General features: G+C 39.0%; 2 protein-coding genes and 1 long non-coding RNA gene across 4 annotated transcripts in view; 1 reads left to right on the top strand and 2 right to left on the bottom strand.

Annotated features, from left to right (window-relative positions):
- Nucleotides 1–6,567: 6,567 nt before the first annotated feature.
- LOC145793026 (uncharacterized) lies at nucleotides 6,568–8,083 on the bottom strand. The gene is made up of 2 exons (XM_082875331.1): nucleotides 7,944–8,083; nucleotides 6,568–7,846 (listed from the first exon to the last, which is right to left on the bottom strand). Exon 2 carries the CDS (start codon nucleotides 7,656–7,658, stop codon nucleotides 6,714–6,716), a length of 945 nt encoding a protein of 314 aa, XP_082731457.1. The 5' UTR covers nucleotides 7,659–7,846; nucleotides 7,944–8,083; the 3' UTR covers nucleotides 6,568–6,713.
- Nucleotides 8,000–12,610, bottom strand: LOC145793817 (uncharacterized). Its single transcript, XM_082876691.1, has 5 exons — nucleotides 12,458–12,610; nucleotides 11,846–11,899; nucleotides 8,308–10,072; nucleotides 8,099–8,236; nucleotides 8,000–8,019 (listed from the first exon to the last, which is right to left on the bottom strand). The coding sequence occupies exons 3-5, from the start codon at nucleotides 9,545–9,547 to the stop codon at nucleotides 8,000–8,002; spliced, it is 1,398 nt and encodes a 465-aa protein (XP_082732817.1). The 5' UTR covers nucleotides 9,548–10,072; nucleotides 11,846–11,899; nucleotides 12,458–12,610.
- Nucleotides 12,611–14,437: 1,827 nt separating this feature from the next.
- Nucleotides 14,438–27,022, top strand: part of LOC114266139 (uncharacterized) — a 31,293-nt gene continuing 18,708 nt past the window's right edge. For both annotated transcript variants that reach the window (XR_003630549.2, XR_014333534.1), the window contains exon 1: nucleotides 14,438–14,730. This is a non-coding gene — a long non-coding RNA (uncharacterized LOC114266139). The remainder of the gene's footprint in view (nucleotides 14,731–27,022) is intronic.

Below are 27,022 nucleotides of genomic sequence, written 5' to 3'. Positions count from 1 at the left end.
GTACTTACCGGGTGCGGGTATGCGTACTGGTACGACTGCACGCGTACCGGGTATGGAAAAAGGGAGTCAGGTATGTTTGGTTCAATTGGGTATGGCTTGGGTACGACATGGGCACACCTTTGGTACGTTTCGGGTATGCCGAGGTAGAAATCAAAATTCCAGGAGAATTGAGGGGTACCGGAGCAATATTAAGAAAAATTTCAGAAAAGAAGAAGAAGAAGGAATATACATGAATGACCTAGGTTTTGCCCTAATCTCTTTACTTCAGCAACACAGCAGCAAAGAGGCAACCTAGCAACAAAGAGACGACCCATCCATTCCCTTTGAAGGCCTCCAGCGACGGCGACGCAAGGAGAGTTCCCGTGAGTGCTCTTCATCTTCATCTTTTTCTTCTTCTTCTTCGCCTTCTTCTTCTTCGTCTACATCTTCCACTCTCGTCTTCTTCGTCTACATCTTCCACTCTCATCTTCTTCGTTTCTTTGTTTCTTCTTCTTCGTCTCATATATTTTTTGTTTTGTAGATCAGCAAGCAACTGGTTTTGTCCCTTCTTGCATCTCTTCGTCTTCCCTCCAGTGAGAAACTGGTCAGAATTTTTGGGTACCACTTCATATCAGCAAACAGTAAGCAACTGGTCAGAATTTTTTTCTTCATCTCCTTGTTTCTTCATCTCTTTGTCTTCATATTTATTTATTTTTGTTTTTTTTCTTGTTTCTTGTTTCTTCTTCAGAGAGGTAGAACCTGGTCAGAGAGGTAGAACCAAAAAAAAATTAGAGAGGTAGAACCAAGTTATTCAATCATACTTAGAACCCAAAAAAAAAAATTAGAACAAAAAAAATAATAAATTAGAACAAAAAAATTAATAATCAATCATACTTACAAAATGTTAATAATAAAAAAAATTAATTAGAACAAAGTTATTCCTCAACAGAATGTTAATAATCACAAATCTTATTTTTTATGCTTATAGGAAAATGAGTTCATCAAGCAGTTTAGGTTCATCTGCTGCAAGTGTTTCTGCTCCTTCCATTGATCAATCTGGAGATGAAAATGCTCCTATTTGGGGCTATGTTACAAAATTAGTCAAAATGGGAGAATGAGGAAGTGGTAATACAAAATTTAAGTGTAATTTTTGTAACATTGAGTACCAAGGGTCATATTCTAAAGTTAGAGCCCATTTGTTGCTACTTACTGGCCATGGAATTAGAGTGTGTGCAATTGTGAAGAACAAGAGTGATCTTCTTTCTGAAATTTGAAAGGTAGATCAAGAAGTTGAGAATCAGAAAAAGATGGCAAAGCCAAAAAATGTTCCTTTACCACCTCCATCTTCTCAAATTAGTACTAGCCACGGCGGTGTAGGAGATGTTGGAACATTTAGAATGGAAGGTTATGCACCAAGAAAGAGAAAGGCAATTGGGAGTAGTTCTTTAGATAATGCATTCAATCAAAATGCCAGAGAACATTTACATTCTTTAATTGCTCATATGTTCTATTCAGCTGGTTTGCCTTTCTATTTGGCTAGGAATCCATACTTTGTGGATGCTTTTCAATATGCTGCTGAGAATCAAATTGTTGGGTATGTCTCTCCTGGATATAATTTGTTGAGGACTACCTTACTTCAAAAAGAAAGGGAAAATATTGAAAGGTTATTGGAACCAACTAAAAAGTCATAGGATGAGAAGGGGTTGAGTATAGTATTTGATGGATGGACTGATGCACAAAGGATAGGCATGGCAACGAGGCGGGGCGGAGCCGGGGATCACCCTCCCCGTCCCCGATCCCTGATGGTAAAATGTCCCCGTCCTTGGCCCCGATTCCCGACAGGGAACCTGTTACCATCCCTGTCCCCGTCCCCTAACAGGGATCGGGTTTCCCCAACCCCGAAATTCCCCAGATCCAAAAAAAAAAACCAAACAAACAAACAGTAATAACAACAACATCCTCAACATCAGCATCATCAACAACAATATCATCAAACAACATCAACAACATACAAATCTGAGTAGAGAGAGATAGATCTAAGTAGAGAGAGAGAGAGAGAGAGATCCATCTGCTCAGATCTGGCGTAGCAAAGGGAACGTCGTCGTCGTCGGAGGTCTCGGAGGAGAAGGAGGTGGCCCTCATCGTCGGAGGAGGAGGAGGAGGAGGAAAAGGAGTTGGCGCTCGTCGTCGTCGTCGTCGGAGGGTTTGATTCGGTGGAACGACATCGTCGTCGTCGTCAGAGGGAACGTCGTCGTCACCTGTAGACACCTTATTCGGCAATGATTCTGTAGACACCTTATCTGCCACTGATCTTCATCACAAGATCTACACAGCAGAGAGAGAGAGAGAGAGAGAGGCTGAGAGAAGTGTGTGATGTGAGTGAGAGAGAGGGCCTAAACATATAATATAATATATATTATAATAACTATACGGGGATCAGTCGGGGATTAGTCAGGGCGGGGGCGGGGTTGGGGAACCTATCCCTGTCCCCGGCCCGAAAATCATCGGGGATTTAATTTTCAATACCATCCCCGGCCCTATGGGGATAATTTTCAAGAAAAAATCATTCCAATCGGGGTCGGGGGATCGGGTCCCCATCGGGCCAAGTTTAAATTAACATCCCTAACAAAGGAGGCCTCTTTATTAATTTTATGGCAACATCTAATGGTGGAACTATGTTTATAAAAGCTGTTAATTATATGGGTGAGACCAAGGTCAAGTATCATATTGCCAAATTAATTAGTGAAGTGATTGATGAAGTGGGCCCTAATAATGTAATTCAAGTAATTACTAACAATGCTCCTGTTTGTAGTGCAACTGGATCAATTATTCAAGATAATTATCCGAAGATCTTTTGGACACCTTGTGTAGTGCACTCTTAATCTTGCTCTTAAGAACATTTGTGCTGCGAAGGAAATTGGAGTTGCTGCATATGCTTATGATGAATGCCATTGGATCACTACTGTGATTGATGATGTAATGTTTGTGAAAAATTTCATCATGAATCATTCTATGAGATTAGCTATTTTTAATGAGTTTGTACCTTTGAAGCTACTTTCTGTTGTAGATACATGCTTTAGAATCTGCAATTGTTATGCTAAAAAGGTTTAAACTTATATATCATGGTCTCCAAACAATGGTGATAAGTGAGAAATGGGCTTCTTACAAGGAATATGATGTTGGGAAAGCAGCTGTTGTAAAGGAAAAGTTGTTGAATGATGTTTGGTGGGATAAGATTGAATATATACTCTCATTCACATTACCTATTTATGAGATGCTTAGATTTGTGACACCAATAAGCCATGTCTACATTTGGTTTATGAGATATGGGATTCAATGATTGAACGGGTGAAGGCATCCATCTATAGGCGTGAAGGGAAGTCAGAAAATGAAGAGTCGTCCTTTTACTCTGTAGTGCATCAAATATTAGTGGAAAGGTGGACAAAAAGTAGCACACCTCTTCATTGTCTTGCTCATTCTTTGAATCCAAGGTATAATTCACATTAGACTCGTAGTTTATACTTTAATTTTTTTTCATTGCATAATTTACTTTTTATTTTTTTCTAATTATGAAATCTAGGTATTATAGTGGGATGTGGCTTCATGAAAATCCCATTCGTGTTCCTCCTCACAAAGATGATGAAATTTCTGAGATGAGAATCAAGTGTTTTAAGAGATACTTTCCTGATTCAGATGAGAGAAGGGTTGCTAATACAGAGTATGCTAAGTTTTCAAGTTGTTTAGAAAGTTTAGTGACTCTGACTCAATATGCGATAGAGGAGTAATGGAACCAGTGGTTTGGTGGTTGGCACATGGCTCTTCTACACCTATGCTCCAATCCTTGGCAGTGAAATTACTTGGCCAACCATGTTCCTCATCATGTTGTAAAAGGAATTGGAGCACCTACTCTTTCATTTACTCTATGAGGAGGAATAAAATGACACCACAACGGTGCGAGGATTTGGTTTTTGTGCACTCCAATATTCGCCTCTTATCAAGAAGGAGTCAACCATACACAGAAGGAGAGACCAAGTCATGGGACATTGGGGGAGATGCATTTGATTCATTGGAGGGTTCTGGTTTCCTTGAAATTACAAATCTTTCACTTGATGAGCCAGAGATGGAAGCTATTTTATTCAATGATGAAGTTGATGGAAGTGAACTTTGAAGTGTCAAGTTTAGATACATAGGGCTTTCTTTTGTTTTTTCCTTTGCTTGCATTATGGACTGAATTGGCCTTGTTTTTCCTTTGGTCTTGGTTGTTTTTCCTTTGCTTGGATTATGGACTAAATTTGCATTGTTTTTCCTTTGGTGTTGGTTATGTTGAATTGAAATATATTAATATTTGTCTTTTAGTTTTATAGTTCTCTTTTTAGTTTTGATGTTTAATTTTAATTTGTAGGTTGGATCCTTTAACCATAATTATATATAAAAAAAAAAATCGGCGTACCGCAGCTGTACCCGTATCATACTTTTTTGGGGTTTTGCCGTATCGGCGTACCCGCACTCGTACCCATACTCGTACTCGTACCCGCACCCGTGCTTCCTAGCTGTTGATATCCAATGTTATTATTTTTTGAAAAAATAAGAATCTATATGATTGAATCATCATACAGAAAAACATAGTAATTCAATATATATATATATATATATATATATATATGTATCGTTGACTATTTATGTCTAGTTTATACTATTTGATGGGAATAAAACTTTGATCTTGAAGACTAAATCAACTCTAGTATTCACTCATAAAATGTCTATTATATCAAGTTGTGGAGTTACTATTTATTTTTATTTTTTACCTTTAAATTAAATCACGAAAAAAAAAAATTAAATATCAGTTTGTCAAATGTTTTAAGGATATTGACAACTATCTTTACATGTTTGTCAAATGTTTTAAGGCTAAAAAAATACATGTATATGTTGGAAATTATGGTGTTTTTTTATAAACGTATTTTGGGCCAACTTTGAACCTAAATTTGAGTGGGGTCCACAAGTCTTTTGGGATGGGTCCAAAGAGGTGACGTATTCCTTGCCGCATGGCAAGTTACACGGTGAAGACGGTTCGTCAAAACCATTTATGAGTGCATGGAAAGTTGACGTCGTTTTTTGGTTCGTGGAAAGGACAATTAAAGAATAAATGTGAGTTTCTTTAAAATAGTTGTCCCACATTGAAACTTTAAGAAAGTTTGTGTGTGTATATAAGCTCTAGGTGGACAAACTTGGGGTCTCCCAAATTTGTAGAATGGAGGAGTTATGGACAAAATAAGCTTTGGCTCAAACCATCACACGCGCGTGCCGCCGTCCGTCTAATCAACGAGCCATGCCAGGCGCGAGTGTGGGTCGAGTTGGTCCTAATATTAATTTTTTGGACAAAATTTATTTGAATTTTTTCCAAAAATTCTTGCGAGAAAATTATTTTTTCGAAAAGAAATTAATTCAAAATTTCCACCAAATTTGAATTTAATTTTCTGTCCAAAAAGTACCTCCACCAGTCAGAAATTCCCTTTCATTTTTCAACAAATTAAACTGTTCTAAACATATTTAAAATTGCCCAGCAGCTTTGGACAGATTCAAACTGGTTTTCCAGCAGATCTGTTCAAGTTTGAATTGCACCTCTTCAAATTAAAATCTTACATGTTCGACATTTCCTAAAGGTCACCAATCTGCCTATAAATACTACACCTTTTTCTAGTAGTATGGACATCTAGAAAATTAATTCTCTTCATGATTTTGCTCTCTGTTTATGCTGTTCTTCATATTAGTCTTTTAGAGAAAAATTCTGAGAGTATAGAACACAGGTTCTAGTTCGCCGTACAGATTGTTTGGAGTGCTACTACAATCTGTGTAAGATCATTATATCTTGGGAGATAGATGCCATTTATCCGTAAGTACCAAAGCGGGGCGAATCTGTCTTAAGGACAGAGTGTTACACACTCGACTTGATCAATTTTGTACTTATTCGTTTCGGTAAATAAATTCTATAAGTAATTTAGTTTAATTTGTTTGATTTGGTTTCAAGTTATTTATTTTACATAGAAGATTGTTCCAACAATCTTAAGACTGAGCCGAATTATTCTGTTTATACAGAATTTTTCATTTGTTTCACTTTCTTCCTTTCTTTTCTTACAAAAATTATTTTCTGTGCTTATACAAAATAATATTCTGGTTGGAAAATACAAATAGTAGCAATATACTGTTTGACAAATAGTAATAATATACTATTTAATTTCTTTCACAACTAGTAATAATATAATGGTAGTCATCAACAATTTTAGAATATTCATTTGTGAAGTTGATCATAAATTAATCTTGGACAATTTTAGATAATTTTTTCATAATTTTTAAGTATGATCCAATATATTTCATATTTTTAAATCACTATAAAATATTTTTTTTTACATTTTATTTCAATAATTAATGACTTTATATGCTATAAATCCATGTTACACTTGTAAAAATTTCTTTTATTGGACTTAGATGTATAAAATTATTTTTAATTATTATACTTGTGGAAACATATGTGCATTTTAACTCAAATAGTTTTAAAAAAGTATACATTCTTAATGGAAGAACTTGACAAAGTACATAACATCATAGCATAAATCACAAATAATAGAGAGTACATTTTACATAATGTTACTACTAAAATTACATAATGTCACCACCAAAATGAGTGACGTGGTGCATCTTGGGATTCAGATTGTTGAGCTTGATTGTTGCTGCTACCTTCACCCCCACCAAAATGAGTGACGTGGTGCATCTTGGGAATCAGATTGTTGAGCTTGATTACTACTACCTTCACCCCATCCAGTAGGAAATATATAAGTAAATGTGCTCATCATGTCATCCCTTTCTGTTTCGTGCATTGGGAGAGAAAATGGATACCTTGGCTGAAAAGGATCAACATACTCTTGTTGGGCTTGTTGATAATTTGGCAAACCGTATCCTGGAGGACCACGTTGTTGAGGGGGCCAAGGATAATTTTGTTGAGGTGGGTAAGGATAGCTCTGGCTATCACTGCTATAGGATGGGTAAGGATGATATGGATAACTATGACTACTATCAGATGAATCAAGCTGTTGTTCTCTACTTCTTATTCTTCTTTCATCCCTACGTGTATCACTACCACGAAACCTCCTAGGTAGTTGGGGTAAAGGTGCAACAGGTTCTCCAATATCATAATGTTCCCCAACATCACATAATCCAAATCCTCCAATAAAATCTTCACTTCCTGCACCAAAACTAGTACCATCACCGCCATCACCACCATTGTCGCCGCCACCGCCACCGTGAGAAGTGCCTTCACCATCACCATCATCACCTCCTCCATCAGATGGTGTTAAACCACCACTATTATCACTTTGAGTTGGAGTAGGAGTTGAGCTTTGAGAAGTGCGTCGAGGTTGATATCTATGGGTGCCACCACCATCGTTTCCATCGCTGCCATCGCCGCCATCGCCATTGCTGTCGTTGCCACCACCACCATCATCATCTGAGACCAAATCTAACCATTCAGAATTATCCACACCATCTAGCAAAGGATTTTCCCTTTCTTCTATCCATGGACTTATTGGATCATCTTCTTCAAATATATAATCCAAGTTAATAGGATTAAAACTCCTATCAATCTCCTCTTGGCTGCTTCTTTTAACATGTCTCAATTTTAATCTCATGTTGTAGGTGATGAAGACTAATCTTTGGATTTTCTTATATTTCAATCTATTCCTTGTCTTCGTATGGATGAGACTAAAAGTACTCCAATTACGTTCACAGTGAGATGATGTGGTGGTTTGACTTAATACTTTCACAGCTATTTTTTGAAGTTCAGGAGCACAACTGCCATGAATAATCCACCACTCAGCTGCACAAAATTACATTACATTAGACATAAGTCAAAATATGATAAAAAATTATTTAAGTATTTATATATTGTAAATTTGTAATTTTGAAAATAAAACCTGGATTTGATTGTTTCCATGCTCTTTGTGCTAAAGGAGTACCAAAAGTTTCCTGTTTATCTCGAAACAGCAACAACTACAATTTGGACAATCATTACAAGTAACATTTGCAAAAGTAGATTATTACTATTAAAATTTAAATAATTGGTACGTACTTGGATTTGTTGCTTTCACTTGAGCATCCATATTAGGCTCCAGTCTGGTAATTACTTTTTTAAGTCCATCCATCACTTCTCTTATCATTTCATTGGATGAGGTAACACCATATTGGAATTGAGGATTTAAAAAATATCCTTCAAAAATAAGAAGACAATTAATAATTGTAAATAAATATACATTTTATAATTGAAATCGTAACACTTACCAGCCGCATGCAAATCTTGATGCAATTGAAAAGACCATCGAGTATCAATAATTTTCCAATACTCGGTGTAGTAGCGACAATCTCTTTTAATTGCCAACTTTGCTCTATCTATAGCTTCATATATGAAACCCATTGTTGGCTTCTCATCTCCATCAACCAACCTCAATACTCTGACTAGGGGCTCATGAACTTTACAAAGCTCTGTTGCTTTCTGCCAAAACTCCTTTCCCAAAATAATTTTTTTCACATTGTAAGGCTGCCCAGTCTTTGCCTTCCCCCATCTAGAATTCTTCCACTCATCACCATTAAACATAGCTCTCAATTGTTGTTTATATCTAACAATACTCTCAATGGCAATAAAATTTGTAGCAAATCGAGCGATAGCAGGTCGAATCAATTCTCTACCTCCAGTGAATTTTCTCATTAAATCCAACACCCATCCACTATTATAAATGAAATTGGTGATGGTTTTACCATCTTCAATCACCTTTGCTACACTTTTCTTATTGGCTATGTCTTTTAGCATGAGATCGATACAATGTGCTGAACAAGCTGTCCAATATAAATGTTTCCTTTTTCTCATTAACATTTTACCGGTTGCTTTCAGTGCAGGTTCATTATCAGTTACCACTTGAACAACGTATTGTTCTCCAATTTCATCAACAACTTTATCTAACAACCCAAAATAATATTCAGCAGTCCTACTAACAATATTAGAGGCATCAATTGATTTGTGAAATATAGTACCTCTATTGCAGTACACTAAGAAGTTGATGACGTGTTGCCGAGTTAGACTGCTCCAACCATCACACATGATGGATACACCTCTCTCTGCCCAAATTCCCTTGAATGATCCTATCCATTCTGTCATTTCATCATGCTCCATGCCCAAATATACTTCAGAAACTTCATAAGCACTAGGACCCTTTACTCCTGGCCCTACTTCAGCAGCAACATCAAGCATGGGTTGTGTATACTCTGAATCAACTGCATTGAATGGAATACGATTATAGAGTATAAACTTTGACACTGCCCGTCCCAATCTCTCTTTTAGCTTCTGTAAATTCATTGTGGAGATTTTTCGCTGTTTTGTACTCTTGCTCTTTTGGAGTTCTACATCCATTGCCCTCAACCTTGCTTCAGGAGCATTGGGCTTAATCCAATTACGTCCACTCCCACCAGCTTCACGCACAGATTGTGATCGACGAAAAACATTAGCAATACCTGACCCTTTTGGCATTCTTTGAGCACTACCCCCTGCACCAGAACTACCACCTGCATCGTATTGTGATCCATGACCTGCAACACCTCGTCTAAATTGTTGCCTTACCTCCCATTATTGTTGTGAACGAATACTTGCTTGTCTAGCCCTGATCATCTCTGGATCAGAGTCAGAGTCATCATCTCGAAGATCTACAAAATCTCCCTCTTCATTTTCATCATAGAGATCATCTCCCCTAATATGTGCTTCCAATTCAGCTTTTCTCTTTTGTTTGTCTACTTTACTCATTTTCTTATTTTGTAAATGTTTCATCATTTCTTGCATCACGTCTCTACTAACATTAGGACAAGAACGCACTTGTCCTGTTTGATGTGCTAAATGTTGTTTGAAACGCGTAATCCCACCTTTAATGTGATGTCCACAAAATTTGCAAATAATATGATGTCTAGTGCCTTCAACTTGAGTTCCAAATTTCTAACCAATATCATCACTTGGGGGTTCATCATTGGGACCCTTTTGTCGTGGCATTTTTGAATATGAATTCTGCATCATTAATACATTTTTTTAATTTATTTTTAAATGAAATGATTGTAAAAAAATATTTAAAATTAAATACTAAATAAAATAATTATAAAAAAATGTAACCACTATTTATACATTTGGATTTTACATGCCAATGTAATCATATAAAAATTGAAAAATAAATTATAAAAATATTTTTAAAAAAAGAAAATTTTGCCATAAAAATTGTTGTGACAACAAATTTTGTCATTAAAAAAAAAATTTGTTTTCACAACACATTACAATAAAAAAATAAAAAAATATTTATAATTAAATGTTAAATGAAATAATTATAAAAAAAATTCATCTACTATTTATACATTTGGATTTTACATGCTAATGTAATTAGGAATAAAGACATTTTTCATGGCATTGATTGAGCTATTGTTTTTATTTTTATTTTTTTTTTATTTTAGAGAAAGACATTTTTTTAAAAAATAAATAAATTTGTGCTATCAAAATTGTTGTCACAACACATATGTGCTTCCAAATTTTTTTTAAAAAATATTTCAAATTAAATACTGAATAAAATAGTTATAAAAAATACAACCACTATTTATACATTTCGATTTTACATGCCAATGTAATCATATAAAAATTAAAAAATGAATTATAAAGAATTTTTTTTTCAGGTATTAATTTTTTTTAAAAAAAGTCATTTTTTTAAAAATAGAATTATGCCTTTAATAGTGTTGTAATAACAAAATAAAAAATATTTATAATTAAATATTAAATGAAATGATTATAAAAAAATTCAACCACTATTTATACATTTGGATTTTACATGCTAATGTAATTAGGAATAAAGACATTTTTCATGGCATTGATTGAGCTATTGTTTTTATTTTTATTTTTTTTATTTTAGAGAAAGACATTTTTTTTTAAAAATAAATAAATTTGTGCTATCAAAATTGTTGTCACAACACATATGTGCTTCCACATTTTTTTTAAAAAATATTTCAAATTAAATACTGAATAAAATAGTTATAAAAAATACAACCACTATTTATACATTTCGATTTTACATACCAATGTAATCATATAAAAATTAAAAAATGAATTATAAAGAATTTTTTTTTTGAGGTATTAATTTTTTTTTTAAAAAGTCATTTTTTAAAAAATAGAATTATGACTTTAACAGTGTTGTAATAACAAAATAAAAAATATTTATAATTAAATATTAAATGAAATGATTTTAAAAAAAATTCAACCACTATTTATACATTTGGATTTTACATGCTAATGTAATTAGGAATAAAGACATTTTTCATGGCATTGGTTGAGCTATTGTTTTTATTTTTATTTTTTTTATTTTAGAGAAAGACATTTTTTTAAAAAATAAATAAATTTGTGCTATCAAAATTGTTGTCACAACACATATGTGCTTCCAAATTTTTTTTAAAAAAATATTTCAAATTAAATACTAAATAAAATAGTTATAAAAAATACAACCACTATTCATACATTTCGATTTTACATGCTAATATAATCATATAAAAATTAAAAAATAAATTACAAAGAATTTTTTTTGAGGTATTGATTTTTTTTTCTTTTGAAAAGATATTTTAAAAAAAATAGTGACTTCAATATTGTTGTCACAACACATCACAATAACAAAATAAAAATATTTATAATTAAATATTAAATGAAATAATTATAAAAAAAATTGCAACAACTATTTATACATTTGGAATTTACATGCTAATGTAATCATATAAAAATTAAAAAATAAATTATAAAGAAAAAAATTCTTACATAGTTGTTTTTTGGGCTTCAATCACTTGAGTATTTGTTATCTTTTTGAATAACCTGCAAGAAAAAAAAATTCAATAAAAACTGACATATATAAAATGTATTAATTTAATTATAGGTGTTATGATTTTTAGATATTATAAAAAAAAATCAATCACTAATTATTATATATAAAATACTAAAAATAAATGCATAGCTCTAGATATATATATATATATATATATATATATATTTAAAAAAATCAATCACTAATTATTATATAAAAATACTAAAAATAAATGCATAGCTTTAAATATATCACATAAATTTTGTAAATTTTACAAAATTTAAAATCTGAAAATCATTGTAAAAATAAAATTAATAAAAAAAAAATTTCATAGACACGGGTGTGTCTTCCCAAGAAACTACACACAAAAAAAAAAAAAAAAAAAAAAAACAAATGTTATATTATATTATATAATTTATATGCCTTCCCAAGGCATATCTTCCCCAGGAAGCTACAATCATAAATAAATAAAAAAACAAAACAAAGTTGCCCCACTTTCGGAGGACATGAATTCGGTCCAGGAGCAAACAAACCAAAATAAAAAAAAGAAGATCAGAGAGGGGATGAACCTGTGGAAGCAGCACGGAGATTAATTCGGTCCAGGAGCAAACGTAAATAGATCAGTTTTGTGTTAAAGAACAAAGGGGCAGCCGGAGAGTCACAGAACAGAGCAGGTTCATCTCCTCCCTCTTCTCTCTTCTCTCTTCTCTCTCTCTATTTCTCACTCATATCATCCGTATTTCAGATCTGAAAATTTCTGGATGGATACACCTCACCTCGAAATGGTTCATGTGCTGTAAAGCAAAGCATTTGAACCAGTGATTGAGCCTCTGAATAATAAAGGTATGTACCACCACTTCTTTTATTTTTTTGTTTTTTTCTTTTGTTTGAACCAACATTTACACTATCCGTATTTCTTTCTTTTTTTTTTGAAAATAATCAGCGAAAAAAGCCCTGTAACGGGTGTAACGGGTCGTTACGGCCGTTACGCCACCGTTACGACCGCTACGTCGGCCGTAACGGCCGATACACCTGTGAATTTCAATCACACCGCAAAATCGGGGGTAACGCGTGGTGCCTACCACCGAAACCGTTACGTAACGGCCGAAATCGTTACGTAACACCGCATTTTTAAACCTTGCTGGTAGGTCAACAATGGAAGCGATCTATCTTTTGAGGAGAGTAATAGAAAAGTATAAAGAAAAGAAAAGAGACATTCATATGGTGTTTATCGACCTTGAGAAAGCATATGACAGAGGGTCCCGAGATATAATATGGTGGGTGTTAGAGAAGAAATGGGTGACAAAATGCTACATTGACGTGATTAGGGACATGTATGAAGGGGTGGTGACCACTATTAGATCGCCAGTTGGAGAGACAAATGAATTTCCTATCACTGTAGGGTTACACCAAGGTTCTACCTTAAGTCCTTATCTTTTTGCTTTAGTTATGGACGAGTTGACGATAAATATTCAGGATGACATGCCATGGTATATGCTTTTTGCAGACGATATTGTGTTAGTGGATGAGACTAAAGAAGGAGTTAACACAAAGTTGGAGATTTGGAGAAAAGCTCTTGAATCTAAAGGATTTCGGATAAGCAGAACTAAGACAGAGTACATGGAGTGTAAATTTAGTAATAGTAACAATAAAAATGAAAGCAGAAGAGAAGTGAAGATTGAGAACCAAGAACTGTCTAAGAGTGAACATTTTCGTTATTTAGGGTCGATTATCACAACAGCGGAAGAGATTGATGCAGATGTGGCCCATAGGATTAAGGCGGGATGGTGTAAGTGGAGAAGTGCGTCTGGGGTATTGTGCGATAAACGAATACCCACTAGACTAAAAGGTAAGTTTTATAGAACGGCTATTAGACCAACTATGTTGTATGGGACGGAGTGTTGGGCAACCAAGAAACAACATGTAGATGAGATGAGTGTGGCTGAGATGAAGATGCTAAGGTGGATGCGTGGTAAGACTAGACAGGACAGGATTAGGAATGAGTGTATTCGGGAATGGGTAGGAGTAGCACCGATAGAAGATAAGTTGAGAGAGAATCGTTTGAGATGGTTTGGTCATATTCAACGGAGACCAACAGAGGCAGTAGTGAAGAGATGCAATGCTGTAACGGTAGATGGAAGTGTTAGGGGACGGGGTAGGCCTAGATTAACGTTGACTAGAGTTATAAATAGAGATATGAATCTACTTAATTTGACTAATGAAATGGCCTTTGATAGGGCCGCGTGGAGAAGAAGGATTCATGTAGCCGACCCCATTTGATGGGACTTAAGGCTTGGCTTGGTTTGGTCTGGTTTGGTTATCTACTACAACTTTGGCCCATCTTTGCTAAGACTTGGCTCTATCTTTCACAAGACTTGGTTCTGAAGCAATATTTATTTTGATCCTCTTCTTGCTTTATAGAGCCTTCATTTTGCCGTGTTTATACAAGTGGCAATTTACTGTTTAATATATGTTTAACAATGGAATTGCAGGTTGCTATTGTCAATTCTCAAACACTTGAAGAGGTAGCAAGGCTTGAAAAGGTGAACCCCAAATGCCAAATGATTTCCATTTTTCATTGCTTTCTCCCCTAGCCCACGAGGTGGCTTTTGAAATTGTTGACAGTCTGATGGTTTTTATGTTGGCTTGAATTGTGATGAGCAAGCACTAAAGTCAGACAGGCCAGCTTCCTGCAGATCTTAAAATCGGTTATAATGATGCCACGACCAACACTGAAGCAACCAAAGAAGACAAAACGGTCACAGATGAGGAAAACGAAGCTAATGATGGGCCAAGTGATGCTGAGCCTGAACAGAAGAATGAGTCTGCAGACATGGAACATGTATTAATAGCATTTTACATGATAATTGTAACCACTAGTCATTCTTCCTATGTGTTTTATTGGTACCTGGTATTCTGGTGGCATCATAAAAAGACTATGGTCAATAAGCTTGGATAATTAAACTCAGTGATGTATTTCATTTGAGCAAGGTATAATTACAATTGCTTTTATGGCTAGAATGTTCAGGAAATTGCTGAATTGATAGTAAAGGCCTAGGAAACATCACAAACACCTTGAGATGGAGCAACATAAGTTGTGCAAATTTACGGAAGAAGCACGTGGCTCCCCATTGGAACAAGCATGTGACTCCTAGTTTGAAAACTATTTTGAATTATGTATTTTTCCAACACTAAAGCTTGAAAATAGGCTATTGAGGGAAAAAATAGTGAAATATGAACAAGGTGTAACAAGCCCGCAGGGGACCTCGCCACAGCTCGGACTCGACTTTGTAGTCACGGTTCTAAATCTGAACCAAAGAGTCCAAATCCGGCAAATCGTTTTAGGAAAACTGATTTTTGAAAGAAGTGCCAAACATGGACTGCTTTGCCAGATACAGAGTCGCCACCTAAATATTTTATTTTGGGAAATTTAGGAAACCCTGACTCGGTGCCAAAAGGCCACGTGTCCGTCATCACCAAAGTTGTCTCGGCTCGGGAACTTGGGTACGATTGGGGAAGGTCACTTCGTGAGCACCCCCGCTCGCCCAGTCATAGACCGGCCTCTACTAACCATGATATCAATTTTTGAAAACATTGTGAGTTCTTATTCCGGTTATTAGCCTAGGTTACTATGTGATGCTCACAGCATATAAGTATAGACCGGGTCGCCCGAATTGGAACAAAACATTTTATGTTTGTTTTTGAAAATGGTTTGCTACCCGCAGGTAGGTTTGAAACATTTTGATGATTCATTCCAATTCAGATAACCCAACCTTCACCCACAGGCATTCAGGCAGATATATCAGATAAGCACATAGCCTCATGGTAAGCATGCTATCATGGCATTCACTCACACGCATGCAAGGATGCTAAAGCATAAAACTCACCGAGTACTCCAAGCCAAAATAGAAACTATATTAGAAATCATGCATGATCCTAAGTGTACAGAAATGCCTAATGCAACACATGCAAAATACAACTATAGTAGGCTCGGCTATTCTAAGATGGCATACGAAATGCTACAACTAACATGTATCCAACTTGGAATTGAAAGTACAATGCAGTTAATATGATGCGCCGAGCCCGATGCATGCAATACAGATGAATGATGCAAACATGCTGTCATACTGTATGCTAATTGAAATATGCCTTAATCTAACCATCAAAAGCGGATAAATAAAAGGGAGAAGAGACGTGGGGTTGGAAGACATACATCACACTCACCCACACTTATTACAGTTGTGCCCTCACTCGGAGGGTCCGAATAAATAATACAGTCCAAATATTACAGTCCCCAAATAAAAGAATATTACAGTCCAAAATATTACAGAATTCTAATTAATTAATGAATTAACTAGAAAGCAAATAAACTGGCGTGCAAGCCGGGGACTGCCTTGCTTCTGGTGGATGATGCATGTCCGGACTGTCTTGCGCGGAAATCCACCGGAATGCCCCAATTAGCCTCTGTTTACACCTGTTATTCTTGAAAAGCGTGCCAAGTCCCGGAAAGTTGCTGATTCCTGGTTTTGCTGTAACAGAGAGCAGGAAAGGGGCATAGCAATGTATTTGCACAAATATATGCATGTCTCGATCCTCGTGCCACCAATCACGCATACCGAGGCATGATGGCCGAGGAGTCGAAATGCACAACTCAATATAGGATGAATGCACATGAAACTACAGCTAAAACCTAACTCCATCATGGATAATCCGGAGTGTCGGTGACTGGGGAATTGAGACACATTCCGTCACTCGGAGTACGAAATGTACCTCGTTTCCCGTGCCCGAGCTAACTCCTATTCCGGACACGATGCAATATGCATGATATGCACGAAATTCAACTAAGATACAATCCTAACGTACACAATGCTATGAAATGAGATGCCTCGAAATGCGTGCACGCGGGCACGCAAACCGAGAAAATGCAGAATGCTATGAAAATGAAATGCCTCGGAGTGCGTGAACACGGGCACACAAACCGAGAAAATGATATGTGTCTCGAAGTACGTGCACGCGGGCACGCAAACCGAGGCGATGATATGTGTCTCGAAGTACATGCACGCGGGCACGCAAACCGAGGCAATGATATATGTCTCGAAGTACGTGCACGCGGGCATGCAAATCGAGGCAATGATATGTGTCTCGAAGTACGTGCACGCGGGCACGCAAACCGAGGCGATGATATGTGTCTCGAAGCACGTGCACGCGGGCACGCAAACCGAGGCGATGATATGTGTCTCGAAGTACGTGCACGCGGACACGCAAACCGAGGCGATGATATGTGTCTCGAAGTACGTGCACGCGGGCACGCAAACCGAGGCGATGATATGTGTCTCGAAGTACGTGCACGCGGACACGCAAACCGAGGCGATGATATGGGAATGACAAATGGGCTTATACCAACATGAGTGAGCCTCAGCCACACTCACATGGGATGCCGTCGGATAAAAATGAAGTGCCTCGAAATGCGTGCACATTGGCACACAAACCGAGGCGATGCGAAAGCGATGCAAATTTCATGAAAAATGCAACATGGACTTATACTAACATGAGAGAGCCTCAGCCGCACTCACATAAGATGCCGATGGCAGAAAATGAAGTGCCTCGAAATGCGTGCACACGGGCACGCAAACCGAGGCAATGCATACGCAATGCAAATGACATGGAAAATGAAGTATGGACTTATACTAACATGAGAGAGCCTCAGCCGCACTCACATAAGATGCCGATGGCAGAAAATGAAGTGCCTCGAAATGCGTGCACACGGGCACGCAAACCGAGGCAATGCATACGCAATGCAAATGACATGGAAAATGACAAATGGGCTTATACCAACACGAGTGAGCCTCAGCCACACTCTCATCGGATGCCGACGGATAAAAATGAGGTGCCTCGAAATACGTGCACACGGGCACGCAAACCGAGGCGATGGCAGAATGCGATGTAATGACATGAAATGGATGGCAATCATTCTAACAGAATTTCAGCAACAAAATATGGGGGAAAACAGTCCCGAAATGAAGCGAAATGACACCAAATGCATGAAATTGTCCCGAAATGGCCTATAGCTAGGCCAAACATGCACAATATGGACATGCAATGCAAAGACAGAAGCTATACAGTCCCAAAATAAACACTTTTCCAGTTTATAGCATGGCCAAACAGTAAGTATAGATATGGCAAAAATGGTATGCAAGAATACGGTATTTTCAAGGGGTAATGAAGCAAGTGATATAAACAAAACCCATACTGAAAAATTTCCTTCTACAACACTGAATATGGACCAAAAATATGAACATTTACAGCATATGGCAGCCTCAAAATCAGTATACAAATATGCTAAAAATGTGATGCAAAACAAAGCTCAAAAGGTGCTATAACATGAAGTATACAAAATAATCACCAAACAGAAAAAAAGTGTTAATGAAACATGAAGTATAGATCAAAATAAGACTATCTCTAGGCCTGTAAAATGGCCGAAAACAAAAGCATGGTAGGCTAACTAAACATGCAAGAAAACGAACTAAAAGGTAGCCAAAGAGGCAAGTGGCATATGAAATGCTCAAACTGAAAAATTCCCTTCTACAACATTGAAGAGGGACCAAAAATATGCATATTTCCAGAACTGTAAAACAGCCAAAACAGAATAAAAACATGCTAGAAATGCAATGCAAAATTAGGCTCAAAAGTGGCTATAACATGAGGTATGCAAAATAATCACCAAATAGCCAAAGACCCTTAATAAAACATGAAGTATAGGTCAAAATAAGACTATCTCTAGGCCTGTAAAATGGCCGAAAACAAAAGCATGGTAGGCTAACTAAACATGCAAGAAAACGGTATTTACAAAGGGTATTGAAGCAAGTAGCATATGGAGGGCTCAAACAGGGTTGAGCCCTTAATGAAAAGTGACAATGAGCTCAAAAGAGGGCCCTTTTCAGTTATGGCCGGAGCTTGAAACAAAAAGCATGGATGGCTTAGAGATGGTGCAAGAATGAGCTAGAAAAGAGGGAAATTGGACTTACCTTTGAAGACCAACACTTTTGTTGCTTCTTGGACCAGATTTGGTGACTCTAAGCTGCTGGAATTCTTCCCCTTGCTGCTGGAATGGAAGGGTGGTGGTAGAGCTTGAAGATGATGAAGAAATGGAACCCAAAACTTGAAGGAAATGGGGTGCTATGTATGTATCTCCTCCAAGAAAGCCTTGTAACCCCTTTCTTGAGTTGGGAGGTCAACAAAATTTAAGAGAGAGAGAGAAGAGCCTCTTCAAAAGTCTAGTGAAAAATGAGCCTTTTTCTTCTTTCAAAAGGGGCCCCGGATGTAGATATTCTTTGGGGGAAAACCAAGGCACAGCTGGAATGCACTCAACCTGAAGAAGCAGGCCGGCCAGTTACTTTTTCTGCAGATGGCCGGCCAGCCACTTAACATAGCCGGCCGGCTAGGTCAAAGAAAAAAAATGGCCGGCCGGCCAGAAAAAATGGCCGGTCACCCCCTAGGATGAAGCCCCAGAAGTTAGCTTTCCAATGGCGCAAACCTTGCATTAAAATTCCTCCTGTAGAAAAAGTTATGCCCTTTTCCGTGAAGCCGCGCAGATTCAGTCCAAGCGGACTTCAACCAACCACATCTCTCCCCCCTGGACTTGGACTTGGGAGATTCTTGAGTGCAAAATGAAGCCCCGGAAGTAAGCTTTCCAATGGTGGTGGCCTCATATCTTAATTCCTCTAGTCTCCCACCAACTTTTGGTGTCCTCTCATGTGTGTAGATCACATATATGTGGTTTGGGGTTGGCAACAGTGACTCCAGGGTGTTCAACATTGCATTTGAAGAGGAGGGGCAAAAATGGAAAGAAAAATTAATGGCCGGCCATAAACTTTTAGGGTCCTCCCAAGTGTGTACATCACAGATATGTGGTTCAAAGTTCAAGAAAGTGGGCCCAAGGTGTTCAACATTGGCCCGGAAGAGGAGGGGCAAAAATGGAAATAACAATTAATGGCCGGCCATGACTTTTTTGGGTCCTCCAAGGTGTGTAGATCACAGTTATGTGGTTGAAAGTTGGCAACACTACCCTTAGGGTGTTCAACATTAGCTCGGAAGTTGGAAAAACGGGCGCCGGGAGGCTCTGGAGGAGAGATAACTGGTTGCTGCAACAATTACTAGCCTCCCACCCTCCAGTGACCTTCCTGGTGATAAAACAGAGGTACCTGCCAAAAATAAACGAAAACCGATGCAAAACGAATGTTCGGGGGCCAAAACACGCAGTTCGGGGTCCCGAAAATGGGCTGTTAAGCATCGAAAATGGCATTCGACCTCGAAGTGGGTTTCTCAACCCCCAGTGTCCCTCAACAGGGAGCAAATAGGAAGTATGCCGAAAATCAGAGCAAACGGAGGTGGTTAGGCGGTCCCGAACCGAGGCACACGGCCTGACGGCTCCGAAAACCGGGAACCGGACTCCGAAATGGGCAAAATGGCCTACGGCCACCAAATGTAGCCTACGGACATTGAGAGATGGTCTACGGGACCTCTCCCTCCCCTCAGGAAAAGAAACAGAGAAAACTGAGTCTGGTTCACAAACCGAGACAAGGCACAGAAGAGGGTTCGGAAGTCCGGAGGCAGGGCTCACGGCCGCGATTCTGGAACTTCTGAACGAGCACATTATGCAACATCACCAAGCGCTCAATTGGTGACGTCTGAGTCTTAAGGTCGGTCAAAAATGGGGTGTCTACAGTTGCCCCTCTTTGACAGAACTCGGAAGTCACAAGTGACGGGAGTGAATGTCAAAGCCAAGAGACGACCCATTTTTGACAAGGCCGAAGACTTAGACAAACAGGCAAGATAAACAGAGATGTGCCCGCAGGCAGGGGCAAAATGCAAATGATAAGGCAAGAAGCCGAACATAACTTATGATTATGCAAATGAAAGCTGTAATGAAGCATACCATGCAACAGTTTTAAGCAAGTGAATACCAATCTAATTACATTTCATGTAGAAAGGATGTAAGAAAATTATGCAATTCTCACTGCGTCTCACGCGGAGAAGGCTAAAAGCGACTACCGAGACTACCCAGAGCCTTACACACAACATCTCTCTGCGTATCACACATAGGAGAGGAAGAAGGTAAACCTTTCAGCGTATCACACGCAAGAGAGGAAAGGTAAACTTCTCAGCGTATCACACGCAAGAGAAGAAAGGCAAATTCCTCAGCGTATCACACGCAAGAGAAAACCTCTCAGCATATCACATGCAAGAGAGAAAAGGGAGATTTCTCAGCGTATCACACACAAGAGAAAACCTCTCAGCATATCACATGCAAGAGAGAAAAGATAAATTTCTCAGCGTATCACACGCAAGAGAAAACATCTCAGCATATCACATGCAAGAGAAAAGCTCTCAGCATATCACATACGAGAGAGAAAAGATAAATTTCTCAGCGTATCACACGCAAGAGAAAACCTCTCAGCATATCACATGCAAGAGAAAACCTCTCAGCATATCACATGCGAGAGAGAAAAGATAAGTTTCTCAGCGTATCACACGCAAGAGAAAACCTCTCAGCATATCACATGCAAGAGAGAAAAGGTAAGTTTCTCAGCATATCACACGCAAGAGAAAACCTCTCAGCATATCACATGCAAGAGAAAACCTCTCAGCATATCACATGCGAGAGAGAAAAGATAAGTTTCTCAGCGTATCACACGCAAGAGAAAACCTCTCAGCATATCACATGCAAGAGAGAAAAGGTAAGTTTCTCAGCTTATCACACGCAAGAGAAAACCTCTCAGCATATCACATGCAAGAGAGGAAAGATAAATTTCTCAGCGTATCACACGCAAGAGAAAACCTCTCAGCATATCACATGCAAGAGAGAAAAGGTAAATTTCTCAGCGTATCACACGCAAGAGAAAAAATCTCAGCATATCACATGCAAGAGAAAACCTCTCAGCATATCACATGCGAAAGAGAAAAGATAAATTTCTCAGCGTATCACACGCAAGAGAAAACCTCTCAGCATATCACATGCAAGAGAAAACCTCTCAGCATATCACATGCGAGAGAGAAAAGATAAGTTTCTCAGCGTATCACACGCAAGAGAAAACCTCTCAGCATATCACATGCAAGAGAGGAAAGATAAATTTCTCAGCGTATCACACGCAAGAGAAAACCTCTCAGCATATCACATGCAAGAGAGAAAAGGTAAATTTCTCAGCGTATCACACGCAAGAGAAAAACCTCTCAGCATATCACATGCAAGAGAGGAAAGATAAGAATTGTAAGTGAAAAGGTGCATAACGATGCAGGTGAAGTGTACATAACAATGCAAGTAATGAGCATAACAATGCTAGAAGATGTGCATAACAACACAAGCAATAAGCATAACAATGCTAGATAGATGTGCATAACAATGCAATGAATGAGCATAACAATGCTAGATAGATGTGCATAACAATGCAATGAATGAGCATAACAATGCTAGATAGATGTGCATAACAATGCAACGAATGAGCATAACCATGCTAGTGAAGTGGGTGCATAATAATGCAATTGGAACGTGCATCACAATGCAAGCATGAGAAGTGCATAACAATGCGGGTGGAAGGATGCATAACAATGCAAGTGGAGTGTGCGTGACAACGCATATTTGAAACAAAATGCCGAACAAGGGAATACAAGCCTTAAGTAGACCAATTTCCAAACGCAACCTCCGATTTACCTCTCGGAGGGGTCATGATACATTCCAAAAAGGATACACCTCGTGCATACCAACCGACGATGAGCTACACATCGAAGTCATGAGTTGAAAATTCCGCAGAAACATTTTGAGCTGAAAAGAGTGGGTTCCTCTTGCACTTTCTTGATTTGTACTTCCAAACCGCAGTTACTACCTTTCCTTCCTGGCTATGTTCACAACTTTCCCTATTCTCCAACGGGGTGACAGACTAGGTTGGTTCAGTATCCAGAATTGAGGTGCATACACGCTATCTCAACCTATGGGGTTTCCATACAGATTTCAAGCCGAGGGCATGCCTCTGGGTATTTAAACCAGACTTTGGTCTCGGAAATCCCGAACCTTTACGTTCTAGGCCTCAGCCATTCGAACTCTAGTTTCCACCGTCGCAGTTGGTCTCCTAGGAACTCATTGCGAACACAGCCAAGATGCCTCTGGCAGGGAATGGTACTCAGGGAGAGCACTTCGATTTCCATTCTGGCATGAAGCAGGCTTGATCTTGAGCTTGAGGTAGAGGCACACTCATACTTCGGAGCTTTGGCAAGACTTAAAGAGGTATACATCACGGAATGTAGTCTCGGAACTTACTGAAGTTGAAACAAACTCAGATGCTCGACATTTCCTCTTTTGCTTTTGCTTTGTAGTCTGGAACCCATATAGCTTCAAATAGGTCCTAGTTCTACTGTTCTTGCATGACCTGGGTTGAACCCTGCGGTTTTATGAAAGAATGAATCTTGTTTTGTACAAATGTGGAGAATGGCACAGCACTCTGGGCACAAAAAAGATTTATGGAAATTGGGAAATGAGTTCTTAACCGGGTATTGAGCCTACGACTGCACACAGCAAGACAACTCAACACGGAAATAAAAGGCACACAACCTAGACACATCGGGTAACACTTGAAACGACTCAAAACAAGAATCGAGATAAAACAAAAAGACACGACACTCAAATGTGCACAGGGAGCCTATTTCACCGGGTAGTGTTTCCCACCCTTTCTTATTTGTGGTTCTCACATCACTCGGCCCTCAAGCTCTGTTTTTTCTGAAAAAGCCCCTTTCTCACTTTTCCTCTCATCGTACATCTCTCTATTCTTCAATCTCTCATTTTTCATCCCTCCCCTGGGTGGTTGATGGATGAACAGGAAGTTGCGGGCTCACGCCCAACATAATCAGCTCGCGGCTATTTCCTTCGGTGACATCTGTCGATGCGCCGGATGAGGGAATGGAACATCTCGATCCATTCCAATTCGTGCTTCGCACTCGGCTTGATACCTCGTTGCTTGGAGGATGAGAGAGCTTTCAGCCCTTTGTTGTTAACTTCGGTCATCCCCCTTTTTTTTTTTTTTGGCGGGTAGAGTGGTCTTTCTGGCAAGTATGTTGGCAATGGGGAAAAGACAAGAAGCCTGACTCAACTGTGCCCGTAGTTCATCATTTTGACCATTTTTTAGTTTTAGTTTTCTCCTAAAAAAAATTTTGACCAAAATGAGAGTTAGATTAACATGCTTGTTCAATTTTCTGATTTAAAATCATGCAAGTTAGGCAGTGAGCACTGAGAGTTTTCCTTTTTTGGGTCCAAGAAATGGTCCAGTTTTGAAAATGGAATACTTTTCGAGAAGATTAGTCAACCTCAGTAACAATTCTCAAAAACTATTTTCGCAAACGACCACTGCTCAACGAGCATGGGACCTACTCTTGAGATGCGCAACCTCGGATCCATGGCAATGGAAAATTGCCCCTTGTCTGAAGGACACTGCATGGCAACGGAATGTTGCCCCTTTGTTTGAAATGACACTGCGGCGTTCTGAATGGCAACGGAAAGTTGCCCCTTGTCTGGATAGCACCGTAGTGTATTGAATGGCAACGGAAAGTTGCCCCTTGTTTGAATGACACCGCGGTGCATTGAATGGCAACGGAAAGTTGCCCCTTGTCTGAATGGCACCGTAGTGTATTGTAGTCAGTCCTCAGAGCGATGATTGCAACCGAACTCTTGGATATAGAGAAGGCAACGATTATCAGAACCATTACATGGATATGATTGAGTTTGAAGTGTTTTACGGCTGGACTTCAGAATGAAGTTGCCTACGTATCCCAAAGATGGGAATCAAGCCTCACGTAGTTCGGGGTTAAGGTACACTCGGGTATTAACCTCTCCTTTTTAGGCTCTAACTTTTGCCAAGGCGCCCGTTGCGGGTTTTCGACCTTGCGAGCTTTGTTCTTCTTTTCTTTTCAATTCTTTTCATTTCTTTTTCCTTTTTTTTATTTTATTTTACTTTTTTGTTCTTTTCTTTGCATTTTTTGTATTGCTTCTTTTTTGTATTTTTCTCTTGCTCTAACTTTTGCCTGGGTCGCCCTTCCGGATTTTCGGCCCAGCGAGCCTCTCAAGGGTAAAAGTGTAGCTTTGTCCATGTCAAATGGTTTTGAGATCCTGAAGTCATCTGAATCCAGGGGAATGGCTGATGTTTTGCTTTGTAAGCTTCTTCTGATGAGATCTGATCTTCTTGATCTGACTTTGGCGCCTCTTGTTCGAGGGCTGCTTCAAATCTAGCCACACAGGCCTCACATCGTAGTTGACCGTCGAACCTTCTAATTTCAAGTTCAAGGTTTGGAAGCGAAGGGGTTGAGTCTCGAGGCTGAGAGCGATTCTAGGCTGCACAATCTCAAGAGTGATTCCACACAGGTCTTCGCAAGACCGCGCAAAACATTTTGTTTTTGAAAATTTTTAAGAAAGCGACAAATCACTCACGCTGAAGGTAGTGTGAAACCAGTCTGGATCAAGCCAGGGTCCTTCTCAGTACTCACGCTAACAAGCATGATTTCATTCATTAAGGGCTTAGCATGCCTCTCTTTCTCTCAAATGATCAAAGTTTTGCAAATCCCAAGGAATTCCTTCCTCTTCGTTTTAACTGCAATGTTCAAAAAGAGTTTTGAAAAACTTAGGTCGATGCAATGATTCTGGGGCACAAGAGAGCAGGTGGAATGCACTGCCATTTCATTCAGATTCCATCACACCTAGCACACGGCAGCAGCGAACACAGAAGTGCAAAAATTACTGCTGTTTCATTTAAATCTTTCTGGCACAATTGGCACAAAGCAGGAGCAAGCACAAAGCATGAAAAAACACTGCTGTTTCAATCAAATATGCTGGTGTTACTAGCTCCCTGCAGAAACAGACTCAAAACAAAACGAAAAGACAAGCATAAAACAAAATGGTGACGCCCGAGGTAACATCCCCCGGAATCACCCGACTTCTATACAACAGGACTGACTCGATATAACAAGACAGACCCAAAACAAAACGACAAGACTGACTCAATACCCAAGTCAGAAAGCACAAAAACTAGTATTTGCAAAATGTTCAAAACAGTGCGTGCCATACGCCACATCCAGAGTAATCTAAGTGCCGCCTGCAGGTGGTTCATCCCTCGATCGTATCACATTATCCCCCACAAGTTCACTGATCAAGTGCCGATAGACTTTGCAGGACTTGGCGCGTGGATGATCCCGTTGTCGATCAGATCTTGTATTTCGTGGCGGAGGCGAAAGCACATGTCAGTGTCATGGCCGGCTCGCTGATGGAAGGCACAGTAGTCGGCTGGATTGTGCGAGAGAGGGAGGTTCTTTGGTAATGGTTGCGGCTCCAGGGGCTTCAGATGCCCTTTCTTGATCAAAACCCCAAGAGCCTTTGACAAAGGCATATAAAGTGGGGTGAAAACCTTCTTAGCTTGGGGTGGATATTTGGCCGCTTGTGAGCTACTTCCGGACGCACCGGTGAATGGGGTAGCTGTTTTTGATTCAGTGGTAGCCACCATGCCCACATCAGAAGATCTTGTAGCTGCATCACCACTGGTGGTCGCATTCGAATTGCGGGTAAACGCCCTCCTGGGTTGCTCCTTATCTTGGTCAAACAAACCTTGCCTCATTGCATCTTCGATTTGTACCCCCATATCGTGCAAGTCTGAGAAAGTGGGAAAGGGGATTACAATCATTCTCTGCATTAGCTTAGGCTGGAGATTGCGCACAATCATCCGGATTTGATCCTTATCAGTAGGCCTTAGAGTCATCATTGAGGCCTTCGTTCTCCACCGAGACACGAATTTTGAGAAGCTCTCCTTCGGCTCCTGCCTTATTGTCTCAAGATCGCGGGTCATAATCTCGATTTGGGTATTGTATGAATATTGTGCGATGAAGGCCTCGGCCATCTCCTCCCAGCTTCGTTTCACCGAATCTTCCAATTTGGCATACCAGGTGACTGCAATACCCGACAGGGTCCTGCCAAAAAGGGAGAGCTTCTGTAATCTTGTCAAGCCCATCGGGCGCAAAACATCTGAAAACAAGCTCAGGTGGACCATGGGATCTCCTAACCCATCAAAACGGTGAATGTGAGGCATCTTGAACCTGTCCGGCAGAGT

The sequence above is a fragment of the Camellia sinensis genome, chromosome 6 (genome assembly GCF_055761805.1).
Source record: "Camellia sinensis isolate YWXY chromosome 6, ASM5576180v1, whole genome shotgun sequence".
Taxonomy (NCBI): domain Eukaryota; kingdom Viridiplantae; phylum Streptophyta; class Magnoliopsida; order Ericales; family Theaceae; genus Camellia; species Camellia sinensis.
Note: the sequence above shows the minus strand (reverse complement) of the source record. Positions and strands in the feature narration are given on the sequence as shown.

What these genes read in the sequence shown, in the direction of transcription:
- LOC145793817 (XM_082876691.1), bottom strand. Translation starts at nt 9,547, where the DNA reads ATGCCAAAAGGGTCAGGTATTGCTAATGTTTTTCGTCGATCACAATCT. An exon ending in TCAAGATTTGCATGCGGCTG is followed by an intron (nt 8,237 to 8,307) that starts GTAAGTGTTACG and finishes TTATTTTTGAAG; the next exon opens with GATATTTTTTAAATCCTCAA. An exon ending in AGTGAAAGCAACAAATCCAA is followed by an intron (nt 8,020 to 8,098) that starts GTACGTACCAAT and finishes TCCAAATTGTAG; the next exon opens with TTGTTGCTGTTTCGAGATAA.
- LOC145793026 (XM_082875331.1), bottom strand. Translation starts at nt 7,658, where the DNA reads ATGAGATTAAAATTGAGACATGTTAAAAGAAGCAGCCAAGAGGAGATT.